This window comes from Genypterus blacodes, unplaced genomic scaffold (assembly GCF_046128005.1).
Source record: "Genypterus blacodes isolate CSIRO-AG114 ecotype Tasmania unplaced genomic scaffold, CSIRO-AGI_Gbla_v1 ptg000017l_1, whole genome shotgun sequence".
Taxonomy (NCBI): Eukaryota; Metazoa; Chordata; class Actinopteri; order Ophidiiformes; family Ophidiidae; genus Genypterus; species Genypterus blacodes.
Window position 1 is genome coordinate 3,845,603 of NW_027466831.1, and position 24,041 is coordinate 3,869,643.

Sequence of the window (24,041 nt, forward strand, 5' to 3'; positions counted from 1 at the left end):
CGTATCGAAGAACAACTTCTTCACAGTGATGCACACACAAAGCCTGGTTAGAATGTCAATATGGTATAGAAGAGAGACTAATTTCCCCACACATGAGCTCTAATCCATAGAGCCATGCAGTGTATCATTATAGGGATTCCCATGTGGAAAACTATGAGGGGATGAACAAGAAGAAAGTGACACAGTGTGAAGTTATTGCTTTGATTGAGTTGAACGAAAGACACATTTCTCTTGTATGAATTCTAATCAAATTCACAAAAAAACACCCAGTGGGGCTTTAAAGGCTCTCTGGTTGCTGAGTGGACTCATTGGCCTCTCCAGCTGGACTCAATTAGAGACCTGCATAGTCTCCGTTGAGCTTAAGTGACCATTAATTCCTGTTAATCGATGCAACTTTTCTTTATTAGTCGTGTTTTGACCTTTGACACGTTAACACAGGCCAAGTAGGGATTTAAATAGCTTCCATACACACTGTGCTGCCTTTATGAATAAATAAGAAGGTACCTGGATCAGTGGAGCTGCACAGCGGCTATTAGGTGCTGGTTTCAGCTCATAGAAGTGCACATACAGGAGTTTGCAGTGCGATTTATGAGGCTTCTTCTTAAACAGGAGTGATCATAAAGTGTTCTTGTAGCACGGTTTTGTTCCTCTCAGCTGCTGTGCTCATATCTGGAATAATCCCTTTCCCCTGCCTAAAACTTGTTCTTCCCACCACCGGCACAGTCATCGGGGGAATTCCAACCATCTCGCTGCTGCTGAGTCAAAATGTGCAGCTAAATTGCGGCTCATTTTCAAGGTTTACGGTTACAGGGTTTGTTGGGTGTTTTGCAAAGGGGGAATGTGGGAATTTTCATCGTTCTACATGTGTCATCCATCTGACGCAGATAAACAGTTTAGACAGCTTAAGCAAGAGTGTACACACACACACACTCCACCAAGCATGTCACCAGTTTTCACCGCCGGTACCCAAACATCTTGTGTATTCTGTTTTATTGTTGGTTTGTTTTGACAAGCAGCCCTTTTGTCAGCGTCTGTGCCTTTAAGTACATGTTGAGTTGTGGATTGATTGCTTTTGTGTGCAAAGGATTATCGTGTGCGTTCATATACACATATTGTTTTCATTGATTTGTAATCAGTGTGGCAAGCGAAGATGTTTTTTGTAATGACTGCTGATGGGAAAATATTTTTGGCAGCACGGTGCTTGTATTTCCTGTACAACTTGGAAGAGAGACAGAGAGAGAGAGAGAGAGAGAGAGAGAGAGAGGCAGGCAGGGAGGGAAAGCAGAGCATCACTAAGAAAACTACAAAGACGAGCATGATATGAAACAGATAGGATGATATAAAAAAGGGTAAAATGGCGAGACTTTGAACGAAGCAATGAGATGAAATGCGCGCGAGCAGCAGGGCGCCGTGAGAGACAGGTAATGAGTGTGTGGTAATGCACCTCCAGACCTTAATTGGTTTGAACGAGCAGGCTGGAGAGGCTCTTCCATCAGGCTGCGGGTGAGGAGCCTGTCAGGTGACAAGGCATGGAGAGAGAACTAATTGGTTCGCTCCTCAAGACACCGCTCGTGTTTTTCCTCATGTATCGAGAAACCTCGGCAGCGTGGCGGCCCAAGTGACTCCAGACATCTCAGAACCGCATTATTTCGACCCTTAGCTGTTTAGGAAATGTGCTCACGCTCAGAGAAGCCTGACTGAGTGCTGACTGCAGCTACGCCTCAATGTCTCTGAGTCTTATCAAAGATGATCACTGCTATGACTGTACCGTATAACACAGACATACAGTATCTCTCACCCTATGTACAGAGTTTACACACACACACACACACGTTATATTGTTTTAGTTAATACCTACACTAGTGTGACGTAGCATATTGACGTCACGGTTGGCAGAGAGGCTTGCAGGACTGAGGTGTGTCTGAGACGAGAGGACCTGTTGCTGCTGGTACTGTGTGTTCCAAGTGGAGGGGATACAGTCCTGTAATGCTGCTGTATCAAAGGATTATTACAAGAGCGCCTTGAGCTGTACACTTATGTCTCTGTCACCATCAGGTATTAGCTTTGTAATACAGGCAATTTCAGCCAACTGATTACACAGCTGGAGGGTGAACGTGCCAGCTTAGAGCTGTGTGTGTGTGTGTGTGTGTGTGTGTGTGTGTGTGTCTGTGTGTGTGTGTGTGTGTGTGTGTGTGTGTGTGTGTGTCTTTCTGCTGTCTGTGAGGGATGGTTGATTAAAATGAAGAAGTAAAACATTTTTAAAATTTTGGGTTGGTTTAAAGGAGGGAATGTTTCATCTCTGGTTTGAAATATTTAATGATTAGATAATCTAATAAGTAATCAAAAGAATATTGAATATTGAAATGATCAAAAATCACCATCATTGCAGAACCATGTTTCTCCACTTTTGGGATAGACATGGTTAAATGCTGCAGTACAAGTAAATTCAGCAGGCTATTAAAATGTGTAATATCAAAAATAATGTTATATTAAAGGTAAAATGCAGTTGAATTAAACGGTTTCACCAAATTGCATCAAATTTAAAGGCTCATATAAAGAACCAGTACATTTGCACACGTACAAGTTGCGTACTTAGTCCCTGGTGAATTCACTGACTCATACAGTAACATCCCATCTGCCACACTGTACCAACCAAGCAGATGGAGGGGCCGAACCTGTATGGGGGGGCATTGGCCCTCAGCTTGGGGGTAGGGCCAGGCCAGGCCAGCAATGAATGGAAAGTTGTAAGCTGCTCCATGATTGGTAGGTGGGGGCAGTGGGGACGGATTCCCATTGTAATCTGCATCTCTGTCCATCATCTGGGACCCTCAGTGCAGTGAGCGGAAGCCACCAGCAGCAGCTGAGAAGGTTAAGGGAAAGGGAAGAGGGAGGGCTGGATTTGTCCTCTGTGCCGAGGACGGAGAAGATGCTGAGACCCGGCTGTGTTCCGTGGGACCTGCATCTCCTGGAGATAAATGGAGGTAAAGCGACAGTTTCTGAAAAGAAGTGATGCTCAATATGCAGAGAGCAGCAGCAGCAGTAGCAGCAGCAGCAGCAGCTAGCACGTCTCGCCCACTCCTGACCTCTGTGGGTGTCATTCATCTGCAGTGCAGTAACTTTTGATTCATAACGTGGCGTTTCTGCAGCCTCGTAATGAGATCTGGGTGGATTTATCCTTGTGATCAGCAGAATATGAACATCTGATACAGGAAATGTCTTATGTGTTCCCAGGGACGACGCTCGTGCATGTGTGTACTGTGTGTGTGTGTGTGTGTGTGTGTGTGTGTGTGTGTGTGTGTGTGTGTGGATGCACGATTGCACATGACTGAATAATATGATTCAAATTAATCAGTTTCATGGACACAGACACATGATGAAACAGGAAGTGGGTGAGTGTTGCTGGGGTACTGAAGCGCCAGTCTGAATGAATGAGGAACCATCTGACATTCTTGTCGTCGTATTCACCGTGCATTCAGCAGCTTTCGTTCCTTTTTTGCGAAAGGTGATTGTATCTCCTGTAATTAAATTTGTATTTAATACAGTGATTACTCAAACCTGCAGCATATCAATCATTTAGATATCAATCCCCTCTCTCCTGGATGTAATCTTGTTTGGTGTATCTGTTTTTCCTTCTTGTGCATTTGTTTACTTTGCCTTTTAGTGACATTTTAAGAACCAAATTACCCCGTTTGGCACTGGTGCTGCTGATTTGAAAGCACCCAGCTCCTGTGACATTTCTGCACCAGCAGATGAAACATCACGCTTCATTTAGAAAAGGCCAACCACCTCGCGATAATGTTATTTCATTGTTATTCTAACCTAAGTGTTGGAATATCAATGACCTGTCTTGGGAGCAGCGCCCATTTTATCTGATTAAAAGACTTCATCTATGAATTTCTTTCTATTTTCTTTTTGTTTTATTTTGTTTTATTGATGTATTTCAGTTCAATAGCAGCTGTAAGTTAAGTATAGCACTTTATATATAATATAGACATTTAAGACAATTGAATGTGAGAGACAATTCAAGTTATTTAACATGAAATTATGTTTACAACACACGCATATATTGTTTTCATCCCATTTATTTGGATTATTATCACAAATCTGATTAGTGCTACCTCAGGTTTTTATAGTAGATATCTGTATGAATATCTAGAGATGTGCTCCTAAAATTGGAGAGCTTCTGTTTAGCGATCAGGGCAACACAGAGAGCTCAGGCTGGATCTGTAGTTTAATGAGAGTTGGGGGTCGTGTGTGTCTGCGTGCGTTTGCGTGCGTGCCTGTGTGTGTGTGACTTCTGATGAGTTCTGACTTTTAATACCTCCACATCCCTTCCACTCGTCTCATCAGTCATGCTGTATTATTCAGAGGCTCCACTTTCTCTGTCAGTCCTCAACATTTTCTTTACTGTGGGGATTAAAGTTTAAGCCTAAGGATGCCTGCACAACTGTTACTTAGCAACCCTGCTAGTTCAGCATGCAAAAGAGCAACAGAGGATGAGAGTCTCTTTTCCACTCTCACTCATTATAAAATTGATCATAAACAGCCTTTAATATGTTGTTTTGTATGCTGATGAGATGTGGTGCTTATTAAATGGCATTACTTCTTATTTGACAGAGCTCTATTATTACGTCAGGTTTAGCTGGAACATATTATTCATTGTTCTCTGTATATTTGGCCTTTATTCCTTCTGCTCGGGTAACATTTTGATTTTACCGCCTGCCCTAAACTTTCCACAGGAGGTTTGACTTTTGACGCGCTGTAGTTTTGCACACACTTTTACACACGCAAAGCTGCGATGCGTTCATGTTTGTTTGTTTTTTCCGCTTCCAAACAGTTGGTTTAGCTAATTAGGGTAAACAGAGGTACCAGCAGGTATTTCAGATGATGACATCAGTGTGTTGGACAGATCAAAACTTGGATGGATCAAAAAACAAAATAGAATTGTACTTGAAGATAAGTGGAATTCCCCTCGCACCAACAACAACAGAGACACCACTGACCCATAAAATTACTTTTCCAATTTTACACTGACATATAAGTTAAACCTTTCATAAAGGCAGTTGAAACACATTTTGCTGCCTGTAAATTCTAAAGTAATCTGCCGCTCCACTCTAGAGTAAGCATATGCCTTCCCCCAGACATACATCTCCCACCCTGACTTTCATGGTAAATTGATATTGGGTGTTGATATACAGCAGCTTTCTCGTGCTCTTCAGACTGGAATAAATGGATGTTATATGAGCTTGGCTTGATGCTCAGAAGCGTCTTTGGGAGGTCTGACTACAGAAGAAAATACGCAATGCAACGATGCCTCGAGAATCAGAATTGGCTGCTTGTTAATTAAGCAGACAGCAGCGCGGAGGGGAAGCAGGGACCAGTTGAAGGTCTCCATTCAGCCCTTTTCCTTCGGGGAGCTACAGGAACAGACAGAGGTGCTGTTGCAGTGTGTTTTAGATGTGCAAACGTCAGAGACCTGCGACTTGCATCAAAATATAAATACATTTTTGAGGTTCAAATCTTAAAAGCTTATCATCTTTTTTTCACCCCCCGGGACTTTCTAGTGTGCGTTCCTTGCATTCGGCTACATGTAAGAGTCCCTGGCTCCATGGCTCCCCTGTGAGGCTCTGCCCCGCAGGGTGCCAGCAGTATGCAACTCAAAGCCTCCCTCTTATTACTGCAGTTTCTCTCCAGGGAAGAAGCCTCTGTAGATCGAAGGAATGGTGATCAGTGACGCAGAACTAGACTAGGAGGAGGGGGAGAGAGGGGGGGCATTAAAGGGAGAGGGAGAAGCAGCGACAGACAGAGAGAGAATATCTAAACACTGCAGGAGTTACAGTACAGCGATGGGAGAGGAATCTTAAAAATCGTAGGGTAAAAGAATCCTGCGAGACGGGAGGAGTTGATGAGTCGAGGGATGCTGGGGTTTCAAAACATGGAGAAGAGTTTGGTCGATGAAGAGGGATGCAGCGATCGAATAGGAGGAGCTGCATATTTGAAGTAAACACTGTCACATACAGAGAGAGAGAGAGAGAGAGAGGGGGGAGCATCACCCTCAGAGCACTCTTAGCTCCTGTAATGAGATGAGATCAATCCCTCAGTGGGCCGCTAAGCCAGGGGGCGATTGTCTGCACTTTTGATACATCACACAAAAGGTCAGGGTCCCAGGCAGGTGGAGGAGCTCTCTGGAAAGTTGCCTCCTTAGCCTGCAGAGAGGAGAACGCCCTCTTTAAACTGACACACACCACTGTGAAGCACAACAGAGAGGGTTGCAAGATAAAGTCTGCATATTTTAGAAAAATGAACTTATGAGAGGTTTTAATGGATTTATGAGGTTTTGGAAAAAGTCAACTTTGGCAGCAGCTTGCTCCTCCACTGAGAGACTGAGTTTCAAAAGACAAGATTGCTTTCAACTTGGCCATGAAAACTTTCTTACAAATGATTCCCCTACAGTGGCTCTGTGGGCCTGCAGCCTGAAATTCACCTTTTATGGTTTTTAATCCTGTGTCTTGGATGTGTGATTAATTTCATAATATCGCAATTTTCTTACCCCATATTATATATTTGACTAAGTAGTTCTGGTAACTAGGTTGTTGTGTGTGTGTGTGTGTGTGTGTGTGTGTGTGTGTGTGTGTGTGTGTGTGTGTGTGTGTGTTTGAGTGTGTTTGAGTGTGTTTGAGTGTGTCTGTGCGCCTGTGTCTGTGTATGCTAATTAACACCACTGCTGCCATGCCACTTATTATAAAACCTCACGTAGGGTTCAGACTGCTGCGCTGACAGAGATGGCGGTTTAGATTGGGGGCATTGGATGCTCCACCGCATCATAACTCCACCCGTTGCCGCTCTGCGCTGTGGCAGGAGCGGAGCACATTCAGGGGCACGTGGCCCGGCCGGCTCGCTCACTCTACTGCCAGGCATTATTCACTGTGAACGCGGAACACTGCTGAGCCAAAAGCTGATTCAGGTTCTTGTGGAAGTGTGCAAGATGAAGGCAATGACCTCAAAGAGTTGAGCTTCTATTGTAAAAAAGTAGCTACCAGCAGAAGTCATGATGAGGAGAGCTTAGCGGGTCGTTTTTCATCTCCTGAAATTCTCCCCATTACAATAAAATTCAACCCCACAATGGATAATTTATCACCTGACCGGAGGGGAGCAATTCTTTGATATATTTCTCCCTCCAAGGATAACAGAATGACTTTACTGTTTGTACGGTGTTTCACACACTCATACATCCTTTCTCTATCAAAGCTCACCAAGTACGACAAGAGCAGTAATATGAGTAATGACCAGTAGGATCGCTTGGGGTGGGAAACCGTCCTGCATTGATCTCAGTGTCTCTTTCAGCTCAGACCCCCCCCCCACCCCCGTGTTTGGTAAATGACTACATGGAATGAAGGAATCTCCTCACTGCTGAATCAGGACAGTGTTGCACTCTTTCACCCCTGACTAAAATAACTAACACACCGCACAGTACTGACATATTAATGTAACTTAAACATTCAGGAAGCTGAGAGCAACACAGAGTCACACTTCAGCCCAATATTACATCTCCTTCCTGCTTTGTTCGGATTTTTCACCAACTCTTCACGGAAGAAATCCGGTCAGACGCTTGACTTTGACTTTGTTTATCAGCTGGTCATTAACTTTGTCCCGCTGCTGTTTGGTGCCAGACAGATAATGGGGTAGCGGAATGATCACAGGTAGTTAATGGACAGAGCTGTGATAATAGAGTTGGAAACAGGGCCGATGGGATGGTAAATGTATGGGAGTAATGTGCAGATGAAAGCTCTGTGCAGCCACACATACACACACACACACACACACTGGTGATGATTCTCTGTGGCTTCTTTATTGCAAGCAGACCCTTACGTATTACACAGAACCGTTTGATTACAAGTTAATATAAGAATATTCTGCCGTACAGGTTTAATTAATGAAAGGAGTAATCATTGTTCAACCATTGTTGTTGAACCATAACTATTGCAAATTGATATGACAGAACAATTTGACAAACAACTCCACCTTTAGGTTAGATTATGACGGGAAGATATTGTTAATCGATAATAGAAGTATTTATAATAAGCCGTCACAGTAGAACAGCATCTTAAAACACAAATCAATAAATAGTTCTGCCATCTGATTTGAGTGATATCCTGTAGTTCATAGCTTTGAGCCATTCTTCATGGAGTTGTTGCGCGTTGATGGATGAATTTCAGGTTGATGCCGTGCAGGTAGAGCTGTGGAGTTCTGTTTCCCCCACGCGGGCGATTTGGGCTCTTCCATCAGAACGGTTATACTGCAGGCTCAGTTCTATTATTCAGGCTCAGCTTCACAATTGGTCCAGCAGCTGTGCTTCAAACTGGACAGATACTATTCTACCGTCTCTGTGCTGTGTGTGTTACGCCCACCACCACGTTGTATTATTCAGCTTGACCCCTCAGTCTGTGTTGTTTTTGCTGGCTGGTAATTTCGTCCCTAAGCTAACTCTTCTTCTCTTGGGTTCACTGTAATGAAAGACTCCTTTGGATTGTAAGAAGTAAATAAAATACAGCCAAGTCTTCTCAGGTATTTACATTCGAGAAACTCCTTCCTCTTGTCTCTCTCTCTCAGGACAGGACAGACAATGCCCGGTCAGTCCTCTGCCCCAGACTGTCCACAAAGGATTGGTCTCCTTTCTGGAGCCTGCACAGGCAGCTGGAATGGGCGTGGCAGGGCCGGTATGTGTTACAAGAGTACTAATCAATTCACAGGCTGAGAGGATAGAGGTCGACAAAACAATTCACATTTTCCAAATGTCCCCAAACACCCCTGAGCATATTAAAGGGCCGCACTCTGCCATTGTCGCAGCTTTTACCCAAGGACGGATGGTAGGAAGGAAGGAAGGAAGGCAGGAAAGGAAGGGCCTTGGTACAAGTGGCTGGAGGAATTTTATTTATTTTTTGTTGTGTCAGGGCAGGATTCCTGCCAGGCAGATTTTTCCGGCTTAATCTTCACTTTTAATCCGCCCTCATCTTGATTTCCTGCTCCGGCAACGCATTGGGGTCAGGGTGATGACAGACAAGTCCAGCTGTGACCTTTAGTATTCAGCGGATCAGGAATCAAGTGTGTGTGTGTGTGTGTGTGTGTGTGTGTGTGTGTGTGTGTGTGTGTGTGTGTGTGTGTGTGTGTGTGTGTGTGTGTGTGTGTGTGTGTGAGCGCACATTTATGTGAGTACAGGATACTTTTAATTCATTCAATTTCATTTTGATTAGGGTCAGCCTCATTTTCAGCCTCATTTTCTCGTTTGCAGAAGTACAGTTTTATTAAAAAAAGTCCTATGTTCTATGCACATTAGGCCAAATCTAATTAAGCTCTTGGGAGGAAAGTAGTTCCACCTGGAGCTCCAAGTTTGTTCTGTGACTCAAAGAGTTTGTCTTGGATTAATACATGGAGATGTTTACATCATCACACTCTTCCAATCCCAGTTTGGCAGGTCGGTCCCACTGAGATTATTCATGGCACCAGTTAGCATGGCATGGTCTCTCGTTGCATCGTCCCACGCTGACTCCAGAGTTTGGCATGTAGGACTTATCACAAAAAGACTGGCTCTCCTGATGGTATTGTTATGAATAATAAACAGGCGTTTTTCTGCTCCCCTAACCCCCGCGGCTACTTTTAATAGAGTCACAAAGACAAAAGTTGTGTTTAATCGCAAGGTTGGTGACTGGTTGAGGATGTGGATGAATTAGTGATAACAACTTCTGTCTACTCGCATGCAATGACAAACCTCTCCCTTCAGGTGACATAATTATTTTGTTACAGTCCAACAATACTAAAGGGGCTCCTTGTTTCATTTAGCCTTTCACAGAGACATCAGAGAAACACAACAAAACTGCCTGCTGAGCTGAGAAACAGCAACCGTAACACTGGTAACCCCCAACACTCATCTTAATGAAGCAATTTTTCCTCATTGATGTAATGGATGTGTCCCCGAAGGGCCCATTTTGTTTTTGCACGTTTCCTCTTGGATGCCGTTAGCAGCGTCGGCAGCCAGGAGCCATGGATCACAGCAGCCTTGGAGCAGCCTTTCAGGGCCTAACGCTCTGTAAGCTCCGGCACTATTGATTCACTGTGTCACCTATGATTATAAACACAGATTAATAGACAGTAAGTTTCCAGCCCTCAGGCAAAGCAAAATGTTAGAGGAATGACATTTTGCTGCAGAGTTTTTGTTTGGGTCATATAAGAGATGTGACAGCTTGACCTTCGTTAGATGGCTTATAGATTCAGTTTCCATTTGTCCCTGAGGGGAGAAGTGCATTTCACATGGGACAAAGAGCGGACGGAATACTAAATCAGCTTCTCCAAAAAACTCACCATGCTCCTATTAAATAATCGACACATTTAAGACCAGTATTTATAGAGGCTTCAGTTCATCAATCCTTGTTTTGTTTTACGCAGCCCTCAGTATTTTTGTTACATTTTCCTCCTTTCATCCCAAGCCTCCATCCCAGAGGAGATTTATTTTAAAGTCCTCTTTGCCATCCGGCTCACGAATAATAATTAATCAATGATACCCGCCGGAGGGGCTAAATGCTGCATAGGGAACGTCACGTCTTTGGGTGAGCTCCATAGGTCAGTGCGTGATGATAGTGTGAAGCCTCTGTGAGGGTAAAGGTCAGGTCACCAAGTCTGAAATGTTAAAAGACTGAAGATCTCAGCCAAGCTCCTGTAACCAGGCGACATTTGGTGGCCCGGCCTGGTGCCAAAGGTTACAAACCCCAAGGCGTCATTCATTAATTTATTCTCTGCCGGCGCTGCTGAGAAATTTGGATTTGACATTCTCACATTATGCAGTGTCTATTTAAATGCCTGAGAGGAAATAATAGAAATTTTTAATGCTACAGTTATTGTCATCGTAATGGGGAACAATTATCGCTTTTACTGTGATGGTCAAACCTTCAGGGCTTTACTTTAGAGGATTATTACTATTATTATTATTAGTCCTTTTACCCATAAAACCTCTAAAATGCATTTTGCAGCGGCTTAATTTATCTTTGAAAAAGAATAAGTTCTTAACTTTTCTAATTCTTCTGTGGCGTTTGGGAATATGTGTGTGTGTGTGTGTGTGTGTGTGCACTGTGATCAGCCTTGAAAGAGGCCTGCTGCTGTAATAATCACACCCTCCTTTCTGCTCAACATTCATTCCTCTAAGTTGTTGCTACACAGGTTTATATTCCACACGCAGCCGTTGTCGCCGCGCTGATTTCAGTTTGCTGTTATTCCATGGCAGCGTTGTCATCGTCCTCTCCCTTTCTGGTGCGATGACTGATGCAGGGGTGAATGTGCGTGCCTCATGAGATGCTGAATGCCGGTGTAATTAAGAGATGGCCAAGGGTTAGCAGGGATGAGCTGTCTGCACGCCAACGATAGCTGCTCAGAAACAAAAATCCCTGATTGATGAGCGTCTCTGCCCACTCTGTCCCTTGCTTTTCCTCTACATCCTGAGTGTGCTCGCTGGGAAAGGAAGCGCAATCATTCAGCATGTGTGATATGTGATATTGATAGTGAAAAAACTACTTACGTAATAGCAGAGGAGGGTAGAAAGCTTTTAAATGGCCTGATTGTTCATTTTAGGGGTCAGCATAAATGTATTTAGCAAGCAAATACAGCATTTTGGATTTTGCTGCAGCATGTGTGCAGCCTCTCTCTTCGGGGGTTCTGCAGTCACAAGCTCTCAGCACAGACTTATTGATATCCTGTGGATGTTTTCCCTTGTGATGCAATCTTTCCCTTGTTAATCACAAAGAATTCACGTTGAGTGTAAATATCGTAATGTGAAAGAATCTAAGAAGGTATCCAATGATGTTGTTGTGTCACTGAGCTTCATTGATGATGAGACATGGATGGTATAAATTGGATTCAGTGGTTGGCTGAATGTACCCGACTTGTTGCTTAAATCGGTGCATTAAGTAAGGAAACGCTTACAATGATTTGGAGCTGATGGAGCTTTTACACGGCTGAGTTAACCGGCGAGCAATTGCGTAAGACAGGCCTGTTACTCGATGTTACTTGAGCCCTGATTCATGGCTATTACAATGAATGTCTCAATTCGTCAATGATATGTTACATCATCAGGTCATCAACTCATAAGGTGTCTCGTCCGCATCTTAAATGGCAACATCATACCCACATCAAATTGGCTGAGTTATGGCGATTTATTAAAATCTTTAATTCCTCCTTGACTCTCTTACAGTGAAAAAACAGTCTCTGATGGACACATGAACACAGAGTATAATTGACAGTGACACGTTATAGCGATTTATGATGATTACATACTGTATAAAGTGTCAGCCTTGTTGAATCAAAGTTTAAATTGGTGCCCAGTGCTGTTGTTGTTTTTAGGCGTGATGAAGAGCACAGTCAGCCTGTTCCGGTCAGTTAGATACTGAGTGCCCAGCACAGCTCTGCCTCATTATTTCCATAACCTTTGACCAGTCACAGCAGAGGTTGGTCCAGCAGAAATGAGGTTGTTGTTATACGGCTCACTCCTCAGGATATCCAGTCTCACTGCATATGTCCACATAGCTTACTGCAGTGACACAGACACAATGATGGCGCTCCCTTCTTTTCTGGTTGACCACTAGTTTTCCTACAATGGATGGATTCAATTCCCGAAGCAGAGAGTTTGTTGTTACGGCAGTGAAAGAGCCAAACCCTTCAGCTTTGTGTTGCAATAGATTTTCTGTTAATTCGTTCCACAGCCAAGAGCTTTAGCCTCTCTGTCTCTCTCATTATTGTCAGCCATCGAGCGGCCGAGCGTGAGCCCGTCTGCTGTCTGATCTCCATATTAAAGACAGACGAAAAGGTCAGCTAAAGAAACAGCGGATATCGACAGGTGGGGAGGCAGGAGGAGGTGAAGAGGGCGTAAGGTCGGCGATCTGTTGCGATGTCGCAGTGATTTGAAATTGAAACTGGCAGCATATGCAGATTAGGAGTGAGTGTGAGAATCCTGAGATGACACATTTTGAAATTAACTCAAACATGTTGGGAAAAGTGCAAGAAATACATTGCATTGTTCCCACACTCTAACTTGATTCAATCCAGCTTTTAGAATCCGGAAATGAAGCCGAACATCATCACATTTACTTGTATTGAGAAATCATTTCGGTATTAATCGTATAATTTGCTGCTCTCCTGGTACAGCACGGATATTATTACATCCACTAATCATTTTTATAGCATTTCTCACTTTGGACACGAGTGTAAACTGCCGAGGAGAGGAGTTGTAGTAAAAAGAGAAGATATGCTATTAAAGAAGATACGTGCATTATATTATACACTGTGTTCGTCATTGCCTTCAATTAAAAGCAGATGCAGAGAAAGAGATGAGAAATCACTGAAAAAATGACACCTGACCTTGATCGGTGTCATCGACTGTTAGAAAAACTGCAAAACTAAGCCATACCTGCGTATCTGAGAGCAACTTAGATGGGCAACTCCCCATGAAGACAGAACAGACAAGCAGACTGCTCACACACTGCTAATACAGTGTGTGAGGCTTGTGCTGTATTATTGCCCGGAGCAGCTGAGTAAACTGTAGGGAAGATATTTATATTACAGCTTGTCTGAAAGCATCTCAGGAGCGCGTGGAGAATCGACATCATGTCAGTATGAATCATCTGATTTCACAGGCGGGCTGTTGTTGCACGCGTGTAAGCACACAGACGCAACACACACTAGGCATGAATCCACAAGTAAGCTATGCACAACCTTAAAGCTACAGTTACAGAAATACCAATATTTACCACAGGGGGTATCACTGCGTCAGTTGTCAATCATGTCTCATTCTGGAGTGGAACGAGTTATGCTTCCACCCACATCTCTTTCCTCATGATAAGAGACTTAACTTTTGTTTCTGGTGTGTTCTTCCCCCTGCAGATCCACCCATGCATCACAGGCAGAAGACGGTGGTGACAGACATGTGCTACCCGACAGAGATATCCAGCCTGATGGACTTTGGCAGTCCAGACTGCTCGCTGGGCAAAGGTAGGGCGTTGCTCGGGAAAAAAATGCTAGGGGGTTGCCTTGGTGACAGCAGGAAGTGTGCAGTGTGATTCATCCTGGCAGTTAAAAAACACAGAGCTGTCAGCTTGTCTGTGAGGTTAACACAGGAGCAAAGCCTTCAAGCGAACGGTGTGAGGACAATCAAATAACAGCTCTGGTCATACAGCCACGAGAGCCTCGCCACTCAATGTAGGTTAATGGCGCAAGGAGGAGACGAGTGAAACTTGAATGATTTCTTGTCGGAAAAGAACATTATACTTTGACAAGCACCTCTATTCCGAACAGAGCTTCAGTGAAGTTTATTGCACTGGGCTCTATTGTAATATGCCATTACTGCACTAGAGCAAGGCCACTTATTTTCTCCAATCATAGTCTTCAGTTTGAGAGATAAGATGCTTTATTGAAAGGTCTGCATGCCTCCGGGTAATCGTTTCCCTCAAGCTCCTTTCTGAGTGACCAGCCTGTAATATTACACAGGCAGAGGGTATTGATCATCAAGACTATTCATCAAATCTATATTGCTGTAAAGAATAAGTTCTTTTTTTCTTTACTTAAACCCTATTAAATAAACCCCTACTACTTCTGATAATTCAATAAATGGGGATCCACAAGTTATGAGGCTCTAGAACTCAACATTTAAAAGTCTCCGGGCCAGATGTACATGAGACGTGCGGCCTGATAAAAGTGTCATTGTGCGTTTCAAATTAGCGTGAAATTAACATCTAATTCACGAAGGTTGCAGCTAATTTCAAAATCAGCGAGCATACACGCTTACTAATTGCATTTAGCGTCTGAATGAGAGTTTAAACGGTGCTGTTGAATGGAGGAATCTGTCCAACACGGAGCCATCAACAAGCTCAGAAAATAAAATCTAAAATTCAGTGATATTGAAATCCAAATACCACTCAATGAAGGAACAGAATATCAAAACATTTCTCAGGGACACAATTCAACTCCAGCTGCTCAAAAATTAATTTGGGTCTCTGTTTGTGCACCGTGACAATGAATTCAGCTCCAGGGACGCTGTGAGACAAAACACAGACATGAATGCGTCTTCGCCAATTTGCATTAGTACATCTGGCCCCGTGTGTACAAATTCCTCCTTCTAATTTACATCTAGATTGGATGCATTTTGGCGCAATCTAGGTAAGTAAGAGTGTAAGTAAGTTACTCCTGCTTCTGTTGCGTATGGAGGCTATGAATATGTGAGCGCCCCGTTTCAAGGGTTTGTAGGAGTTTTATCTTACTTACTGAGTCTCGTTCATTCATTCTAGGAGCTTCTGAAGCAAACCCAGTTGATGAAACTGACTAGCTCATCCTTTTATCTATTTGCATTGTATCCAGTCTTTTTCCGTAATGCCTCCAGTTTTCATTGTCCTCATGCTGAAACCAAACCAGAAAGTCTCCCCCTGTATTTCTAATCTTTTCATCAATCCAGTGTCCTCAGCAGCTATTAGCCGAGCCTTATCCATTTCCATCAACAAAGGAAGGAGACAGTGTGACTTGATTCACTCATTCTTCCTCTTCTCCCTGTGCCAATCATTCTGTTCTGTCATTTTCACTTCCTCCTCCTCCTCTTTCCCTCTCTCAAGACTAGCTAGTATTTTAATGCCACTCCGTCCTGGTTCTCTATCAGCACTCCCCTGCGCCGATAATGCAGAGTGACAGGTCAGCCGTGTGCAGACGAAGGGAGGGGGAGCCACGCGGTGGAGGAGAGTGGAAGGGTAGGAGAGGAAGACGCTTTAAGTGTGTTTCTTTGGCTTTCGTGAGAGCAAAGCAAATTAAGGAAATGGAGATACGGTGGATCCGAGGACAGGAGGAGTGGAGAATTTCAGATGGAAGAACCGTCAGGATGAAAGTATGGCCGTGAATAAGATTCCACATAGCTGTTAGGAAAGCTGCAGCGTGACCTTGGCATTAAGGTGCTACATTTCAAACTAAAATGATTTTCCTAAGATACACTTCTCAGTCACTAACCAGTCAGGTTAAAAATATTTAGAGGGTGTAACGCATTTAAAGGCATTTTAACATAATATTCAGTATATTAAAACATTACACACATGTGATGCGTATGCAGTCGTGTATAGAGGGCATGACTGCAGTGCTTTGTTTCAGCTGTGATCAGTGAGACAGTGTACGCCTGCCAGGGATCCTTGAGGTGCCGGTGTGTGAGTGACAGATGCGTTGCATCACGTGACGCCTCATGTCTCTGGTTAGGGCCACTCCGACCTTTGCGTGGAGGTAATGCAGAGCGTCCACGTCTGACAGGCAGGACTAATAGCGGGCTTACTTTATGTGCAAACTGTCACTTCCTTAAATGCGACTGTCACTCGCACATAAACCCGCGCACACTTGCTCACTCTCATCTTTAACTATGCTGGGGATTTTACTCAAGCGCTCATAAATGAATAATTCCAATAATACATCGTTTCCCAGTCGGCTCTGCAGGCAGAATTAATTCAACCACGTATCTGTCTATTCTACCTGTATCTGAATCTGCCTCAGGGCTTCAGGACTACAGAGGCCAGTGAGGCGAGCCAGAGCAGCAGTAAATATACTAAATATACTCTGGAAGTGCATTCACACACACACACACACACACACAAACACACATACACACACCTGAGACCCAATCTGACAGATACAGGCCGTCCAAAGGCAGAATCAGGCAATGGTAAGGCCTCTGTGGATGGTTACAGATCAGCCAGGACTTACATTACAGTGGTATATCACGGTGGCGTGTGTGTGTGTGTGTGTGTGTGTGTGTGTGTGTGTGTGTGTGGAGTAAGTTTGGACAGAAGCAAAAGTTTCCATGATATCACAATGGGTAATTCATAGAAGTGTCAAGAACTTGTTTTTGTGTGCAATGATAAAATCTCTCTCTGCATCGGCACAAGATACATGATAAGAGTCATGTGATATCCTTCACTCTCACTCTCTAAACTCTCCTTATTGTTTACAGGATTGACAGGAATGACAAGATTTACATAAGCAAACCATTTGTATTCGTGTTCAGACATTGACAGCTGAAATAAAAAGACAAATAAAAGAGTTTCCTCAGCATTAACCTTAACTTTTTATTGCTGCCATGAAGGTTAACCGACCTAATCTAATTCTTTATAAGTTATTTTACGGTTTAAGCATTTAGTTGTGACTAAGCTAACATAAACAACACTACTTTTCAATCTCATTCAATTACAGAATGTTTGTTTGTCTTGTTTATAGAATGTTTACTGCTGCCACACTATTATTGTAGCATTTCTAGCCAAAACACATTCAGAGTGTGTGTATTGTAAATCTGCTGTGGGCTACAAAGCGTTGGTTTGTGGGCCCGGACAGAGTTTGAAAACACAAGGGCGCATTGTTCTCCCGGGACAGTTCAAGCTCTCGGCCGTCAGGTGGAGCGAGAGGGCCGCTAAACTCCCGCAGCTCCCCGCCCGCTCACCTGGCCTGTCTGTCACCTGCGGCGGGGCTGAGCAATGGCTTACCCTTCCCCCACTTCGTGTCTTCCACGACCTTTAGGGTGGGGAAGAGATGAAAGTATGCGGGTGAAAGTTGTCCGCGCTGCCCCCGGGCGCGTCACGTAAACAGATAAACAGAAAAGCGAAGGGAAATGCGCCATAATTGTTATAGGAAGTGTTGTTGTGTATTCATGTCGCAACACGGACACATATAGCGGGTGCACGGGAGAAGGTTGACCCCGGGTGAGCGTTTGTTTGTACAAAAGTGCCGCTCTAAGTAAACAAAGTAAACTTTAGAGTTCAGGAGAAGTTGGGCTCAGGACTGACAGCTCAGCCGGTACTTCAGCATAACAAAACTGTAATGTGTGATAGAAAGCTGACAGGCCGGGCTCTCAGGAGCGGACGACCCACTTCCTGGTAACCTGTCCTGGGTGGAGCCACAGTGGAGCGGGGCTGGGAGCGGCCGGCTGCGGCGCACAGTGCGCGTCGGGGTTTGAATGGTGCGTACACACACTCTCCGTGTGTTTGTGTGTGTGTGCGTCTGTGTGTGTGTGAGAGTGTGCGTAGGTTTTTTTCTTTCCTCGCCCACCTGATATGAGAACACACACCACGACTCACGGTGGAGCCCAGTGGAGCCTGTGCCAAGGAGGACATGAGGTCCGAGAGGGAGGAGGGGAAGGCCGGTGAGTGACAGGGAGAGAGAGAGAGAGGGAGAGAGACTCTCTCTCTGTGTGTGTGTGTGTGTGTGTGTGTGTGTGTGTGTGTGTGTGTGTGTGTGTGTGTGTGTGTGTGTGTGTGTGTGTGTGTGTGTGTGTGTGTGTGTGTGTGTGCTGGCAGGTTTAGGCTGTGGGTGAAACTGGCTGAAGTTGGGTGTTTCACGTGTGTATTCCGTGTGTGTGACTGTGACACGACGAGAGCAATTTGAATGTCGCACCTAAAACTGCTTCATATATTTGTCATGTAAATAATCTGCCTTTAGATTTGTTTACAACCATTCTGACTAGACTGTAACTGCTGCTGTGTGTAAATCTGCTCCACATCCCAATCGTAATTATTTTCTACTTCAGATAAAGACTCAATGCTGACCTAAATATGATCCGTCCATATAAATATAATGCTGTTAATCTCCTATAAGCACTGAATAGAGTGGTATTTGCGCCCACATTACACTGTGTTTCTGTATTTAGTAGCTCTGTAGTCATCAACATCTTGCATAATCCTGCATAAGAGCCACTGCCGGTCAACATATACATTAGCTCTTTGTCTTTGTATTATTATGAAAGCCAGACAAATTATTCATGAGAGATGAGTTGCATATGATTTACAGCTGCAGTGAAACTATGGGTCTGAGAAACGGTCATTTAGTTGTTTATCCGTTTGTTTTTGGTATTTTGCCTGCATCTGTGATCAGTCTGCCACTCAGATTTGTCATTAGGTAATAAGTCTGAGGGTTTGTTAGGTATCCAGGGTATTTTTGTTGAGTTGTGTGCTGTATCTACTCACAGCTCGGACACCAGTGCTTTCCTCATCTGTACAAACGCTGAATAATAACAAACAGAGAACAGGTGTTTATCGGCAGCTTTGCAGGGTTTAAACTTCTTAGAGAGCCGTGTAGAGTTACACATTCAAGCACAGTGCAGGCTGAGGAACAGGTGCTGCACAGAGCTGATGGGGATCGACTGGCCGTGTCTAAGGAAACGAACAAGGTTGAGCATCATCTCAGGTAGAATTTCAGGCCCGTGGAGACCAGATCCTGATCTCTCTGACAGACGTGAGCAGTAGCATACAGTGATTGTGGACCCTGTGGTATTTCTGTCGCACAGGCCCGGCTGATTGGCACCACACCTACTGACTGATTATTCAGAGGAGCCAGATTTATGTAGATTAGGTGCCAGAGTCAAAGTGGCTCCTCGCACCTCTCAGACAGACAAGCGGAGGAACTGACAGGTGGACCTTTCGCCAGATAATGGTCACAAGTGATTGAAATGGGAAAAGTGGGATAACCGAAGATGATACATTTTAGAATGACAGAGACCGATCTCTGGTCCGAGCTGTCAGTCGGATTAGTTTTGTTAATCGCCGCCTCGTAACTTCTCTTGTAAACTAAATCCATCCCTGCACAGCCAGCGATGCCAGTATCAAGTGGTAGTGAGGTGATGCTTTCACATCGCCGGTCTTGACAGCAGTTTTAGAAACTAAATATCCTCGCCGAGTTCTCAGTGTTTGGCCCAGCAGCGCATCCTTGGCCGCGTGCCTAATCTGCACATAATAAACGTGTGAATCAATTACAGCTATCTGCACTTGGCATCCTTGATCTGACCTCTGCTGTAATGTAAACCCACAGGCAATTAATTAATGTAAGCTGATCCCCATAAATACTGTGTTTTCACCAGTCTACTGTACCTAAGTCCATATATACAGAATTGCTGTACATTAAGAAAACGATTCAGTATATATTGAAGAAACCCTCATGTTTGTATTAGTATTTACAAGGCTTTCCTGTTCAAAATGGCCGTTGGTTAGGTTTACACTCGCATCACATTATAGAATGAGAAGAAGAAATGAATGGGGTCACCCGATCTGTTAAACAGATGTGAGTGAGGGAGCTATAGGTCTTAATATGGGCTTCATCGCGGCGCTACAGCTCCCTGCATTCCAATCGAAACGTCAAACATGCTACATTGTGTCACAGGGATCCTCTAGCGTTACGTCTGTAACAGCCAGGACTTCTGCTCCTCTGATTAAATCCCAATCCCAACTGGGAAATTAAACACTAGATGTCCCGTCCTACACAACCACCAAGTGGAGGAAATCTATCTCCATTACAGTTTTGCAGGTCGCTTCTTAATCGTCTCGCCCCAAAGTCAAGTGAGAGTTAAAAACCTTTTTTTCTTTGCGACATCCAAGGAGTTTGTTTCCATTTTCTTCCAATTGCAACTTCAAACTGCAGCCCAACGGACATACAGACCCTTTTCAAACACTCTCCCGCTATGGACGGTGCAGTTTCTCTCCCTTATATCCAACCACAGCCATTGTACAGATGTAAAAGTAATGAAAACGGAGCTTTCAGGCAGCGCAGGATATTGGATATTGTTGTCTTACTGAATGCATTAGCCCAACACACTCCATACTGTGTTACACTGTTAAGGGAAATTATCAAAAAGCGTAGAACAGTGCGCAACCTATATAAAAGAAACTGCATATAGTTGAACATTAAAGATGATGAATACATATTTCAGCAGCCGACCATAGTGAATAACCATTAAGTGCTGGCAAGTCTGGTCAGCTTGGTTCAAGAGGCGCTATCATACATAATTTAGTCCCCCATGTATTATACAGTGTATTATAGAACGGCGCAGTGGTGCTCTGAGCGGGAAACCGGCATCACCCGGACATGCAGAGAGCGCAGGAAGTGCCTCAGAGAAGCCGAGGCTCAGCGTTTGGCAGTTTGCTTGCGGTTTGTAGCGTTGAGCGCGTCGGATCCGACGCCGCTTCAACCCCAGTGGCGCTGTAGTCTATGCAACCGGCGTATTTCCATGATTACGGTACAAATTAACAATGCAGCAGCTAAACATAGCTTCTTTCAAAGACCCCTAATCGCCAGAGCCTGCCTCTGCCTCTGCCTCTGCCACCCACCGTCCCTCTCAGTAAGCACAGACTCGGCAGGGAGGCTGCTGGCAGAATAGACCTCTTCATTTCTCTCTCTCTCTCTCTCCCTTCTATTTCACGTCTCTTTCCACAAAGCCTTACTCTGCTGCTTGGGCTATTCGTTTCCCGGCGTGACATGTAAACAGTATTTTCCGTCCAAGAGATCACAGGATTTATTTGGGAAAACTTTCCCTTATTCCAATTCTGATACAAAATCTGAACTTGTAGCCGGCTGGGCTCTCTGCTGAAATATGGATGAGGCCAGATAACTGCAAATGGAAACCTATAAGATGAGCGGCCGCGGCGGCTGATACCATCTATACTCTATTATACACGTCCCAGCCTGTGTTGTGACAGGCAGAGGGAAACGTAGGAGGAGCCACTTGAACACTAACACAGATTCTTAATAGCTTTGGGGGTTCATCTCAGCTGATCCGGCCTCTGTTCCCCCGCCTGTCAGGGCCTCTGGAATGCCTGTGTGACGACTTTAATGAAGAGCTGAAGCAGACTGCAGGGCAAATCTCAAATGATCTTTAGACTGTGATTAGTAGAGACCAGAGACATATGCTCCTCTCACAATACAACACACACACACACACACACACATAATGACATACAGTATATACCCTCACAGTTCTTCGTCGTGTCCACAGCTTCTGATTCTTACACATCAATGTCAGAGTTTGTGAATTTGTGTGTATGTGTGTGTTCCATCCATCCATCTGCTCTCACTCACCTCTCCAGTTTGCGGTTGACCAGTTAGTCATTTAGGAAGTGAGCAGGCAGTGAGTTATTGTCTGGTGGAGGTCAGCGTAAGCAGGAGCTGGTTGGGTCGAGCGTCCATTGAAGTGGTTTGTCTCCCACGTCACCACAGAGTAGCTGCTTGTCTCCCCTCGGGGGCCGGCTGGTTGGAGTCCACAGATTCACCTGCATTGCAGGTGCAGACTTATTGTTTCCTGTTTCACTGCACTGCCTCTGGGCAGGAGAGAGTTTCTGATGTTTTTATTATTAAGCTGTGTGTGGTTTATAACGTGGGCTCATGAAAGGAGCATTGAAGAGGCAAGTTAATGATGTTCCAGGTCCAAATGGCGCCGCTCATATCAGAGAGGCACAGAAAAGCTTTGCGGTTCTGCTGTTTCCCCCCCTCCCACACACACACACACACACGGCATTTACAAACTTTGATATTTAGGTATCCTTATATTTCCTGACTTAAATGTGTGCTGCAGAGTCGTTTGTGTGAGGAATGCAGCATTAGAGGAAGTTCCTCTGCTGCCCTGCTTCACCCCCTGCAATGCTACACCACACAATCTCTGTACTAAGTCATTACTGTTGACTTACTACACAAACACAATAACAAACACTCCCAGCCCCGCTATAGATGGCATGTATAACTACACTGTAAAGTCCACAAGGAAGAAGAAGAAAATGGAGCAAACAAAACTCTTTAATGAGCGCTGACAAAGGTTTGTTTGATATTTAAACATCTTGATAGTTTGTGGTCACATTGCCCAATAATGCTCCTGCACAAAGAGGCGTGTGCGTGTGTGTGCGCGTGTGTGTGTGCGCGTGTGTGTGACTGCTCCGTCTCCTCTGTGATTGACTTCAAATGTCTGCTGTCGCACCTCAGGCGCAGCTCGTGTTCGCCGGCCGACATATTTATTCCATAGTAGCTGGAGCTGCTCAACCAGAATGAGCAGCCCGCCCACTTTGAGCCGTCACATGGCTACCGAGGCCCTGGAGTGTGTAAATGGGTTTGTTAAGTAGTAATTTACAAGGTCAGTCCAGCTGACAGATACACAGGGAGAACAATGAGAAGGCCAGAAGAGAAGAACGTATGAACATGTTCCACGCTGGATGATTCATCAGGGGGCTTTTCTGTTTCAATCACGCCGTATTATCGTGATTGAACGTGACAGGGGAAGACGGTCGAGACATTAACACCACACGTAAACAGTGTTTAGCCTTGTTGTCACTTACAGTACCTGAGTGATAAGGGAGAGACGGGAAGCGCGGGTCGCCGTTGGCAACACGACGGATGGGAACGCCGCTCGAAGTCAAATTACAGAGCCGAGGAGGGAAAATGACAAGCCCGCAGTCGACCGCTGTCAGCACGGCCACGTCTCACACCCCTGCAGGAAAACACACCCGTATGGTTGGAATGTGTTTGTTCTCTCGAAGCGGCGGCGTTCCGCACGATGTTTGATAAATGCAGCTTATCCTCCTATTCAGAACAGTTACCGCCGTCTGATTGGTCGCCTGTCGTACGAAAACTCACAGGGCGACTTTGACCCCCATATGTGGGTCAGGGGAGACTTTTCGCTGGACGGCGTCTCTTCAGCCCTCGATCCTTCCTCTCCGCTCTCGGCGTGTCTCCGGGCTCTCTGGGCCCCGGCTCTGTAACTGGAGGCTTAGCTGAGAGGTTAATGGAACGGGGCCGCTGCTGAAGACCGAAGACGAGAGGTCACACACACTGTCGTGTGCGGTTAATACAGCATAAAGCGTAAATGAGCGATTGTCACGTTGTAGATAATAAAGTGGCCACCAAAGTCTTTTTGTCACGAGCGGCGTGAAGCTGCCGACCGCGTTTCCACGGCGGCGCTGACAGAGACCGATGGATTGTCCCCTGCGCAGCAGCGGCAGCATCCTGACATGTGGCTGCAGGCCCTCGGCGACACTTACACACACACACTTACACAGACAAACACATTCTTGCACCATGTTTGGAACTTCTTGTTTAAATCGGCACTGAATGCAGTCAAAGGTTCTGTGATCGACACATTCAGATAGAAATGCAGCAAGAGAAGACCAAACTAATGTTGCGTCATTTTAGTTGATCAGACAACGTATTGATCAATATCAATCATGATGGCTGTCTGTTTCTCT

General features: G+C 44.8%; 1 protein-coding gene across 1 annotated transcript in view; it reads left to right on the forward strand.

Annotated features, from left to right (window-relative positions):
• Window positions 1-24,041, forward strand: part of LOC142991140 (kazrin-like) — a 39,975-nt gene that overhangs the window by 10,348 nt on the left and 5,586 nt on the right. Inside the window, exon 2 of the mRNA XM_076141159.1 lies at window positions 13,921-14,028. Coding sequence (XP_075997274.1) covers window positions 13,921-14,028 — 108 coding nt within the window. The remainder of the gene's footprint in view (window positions 1-13,920; window positions 14,029-24,041) is intronic.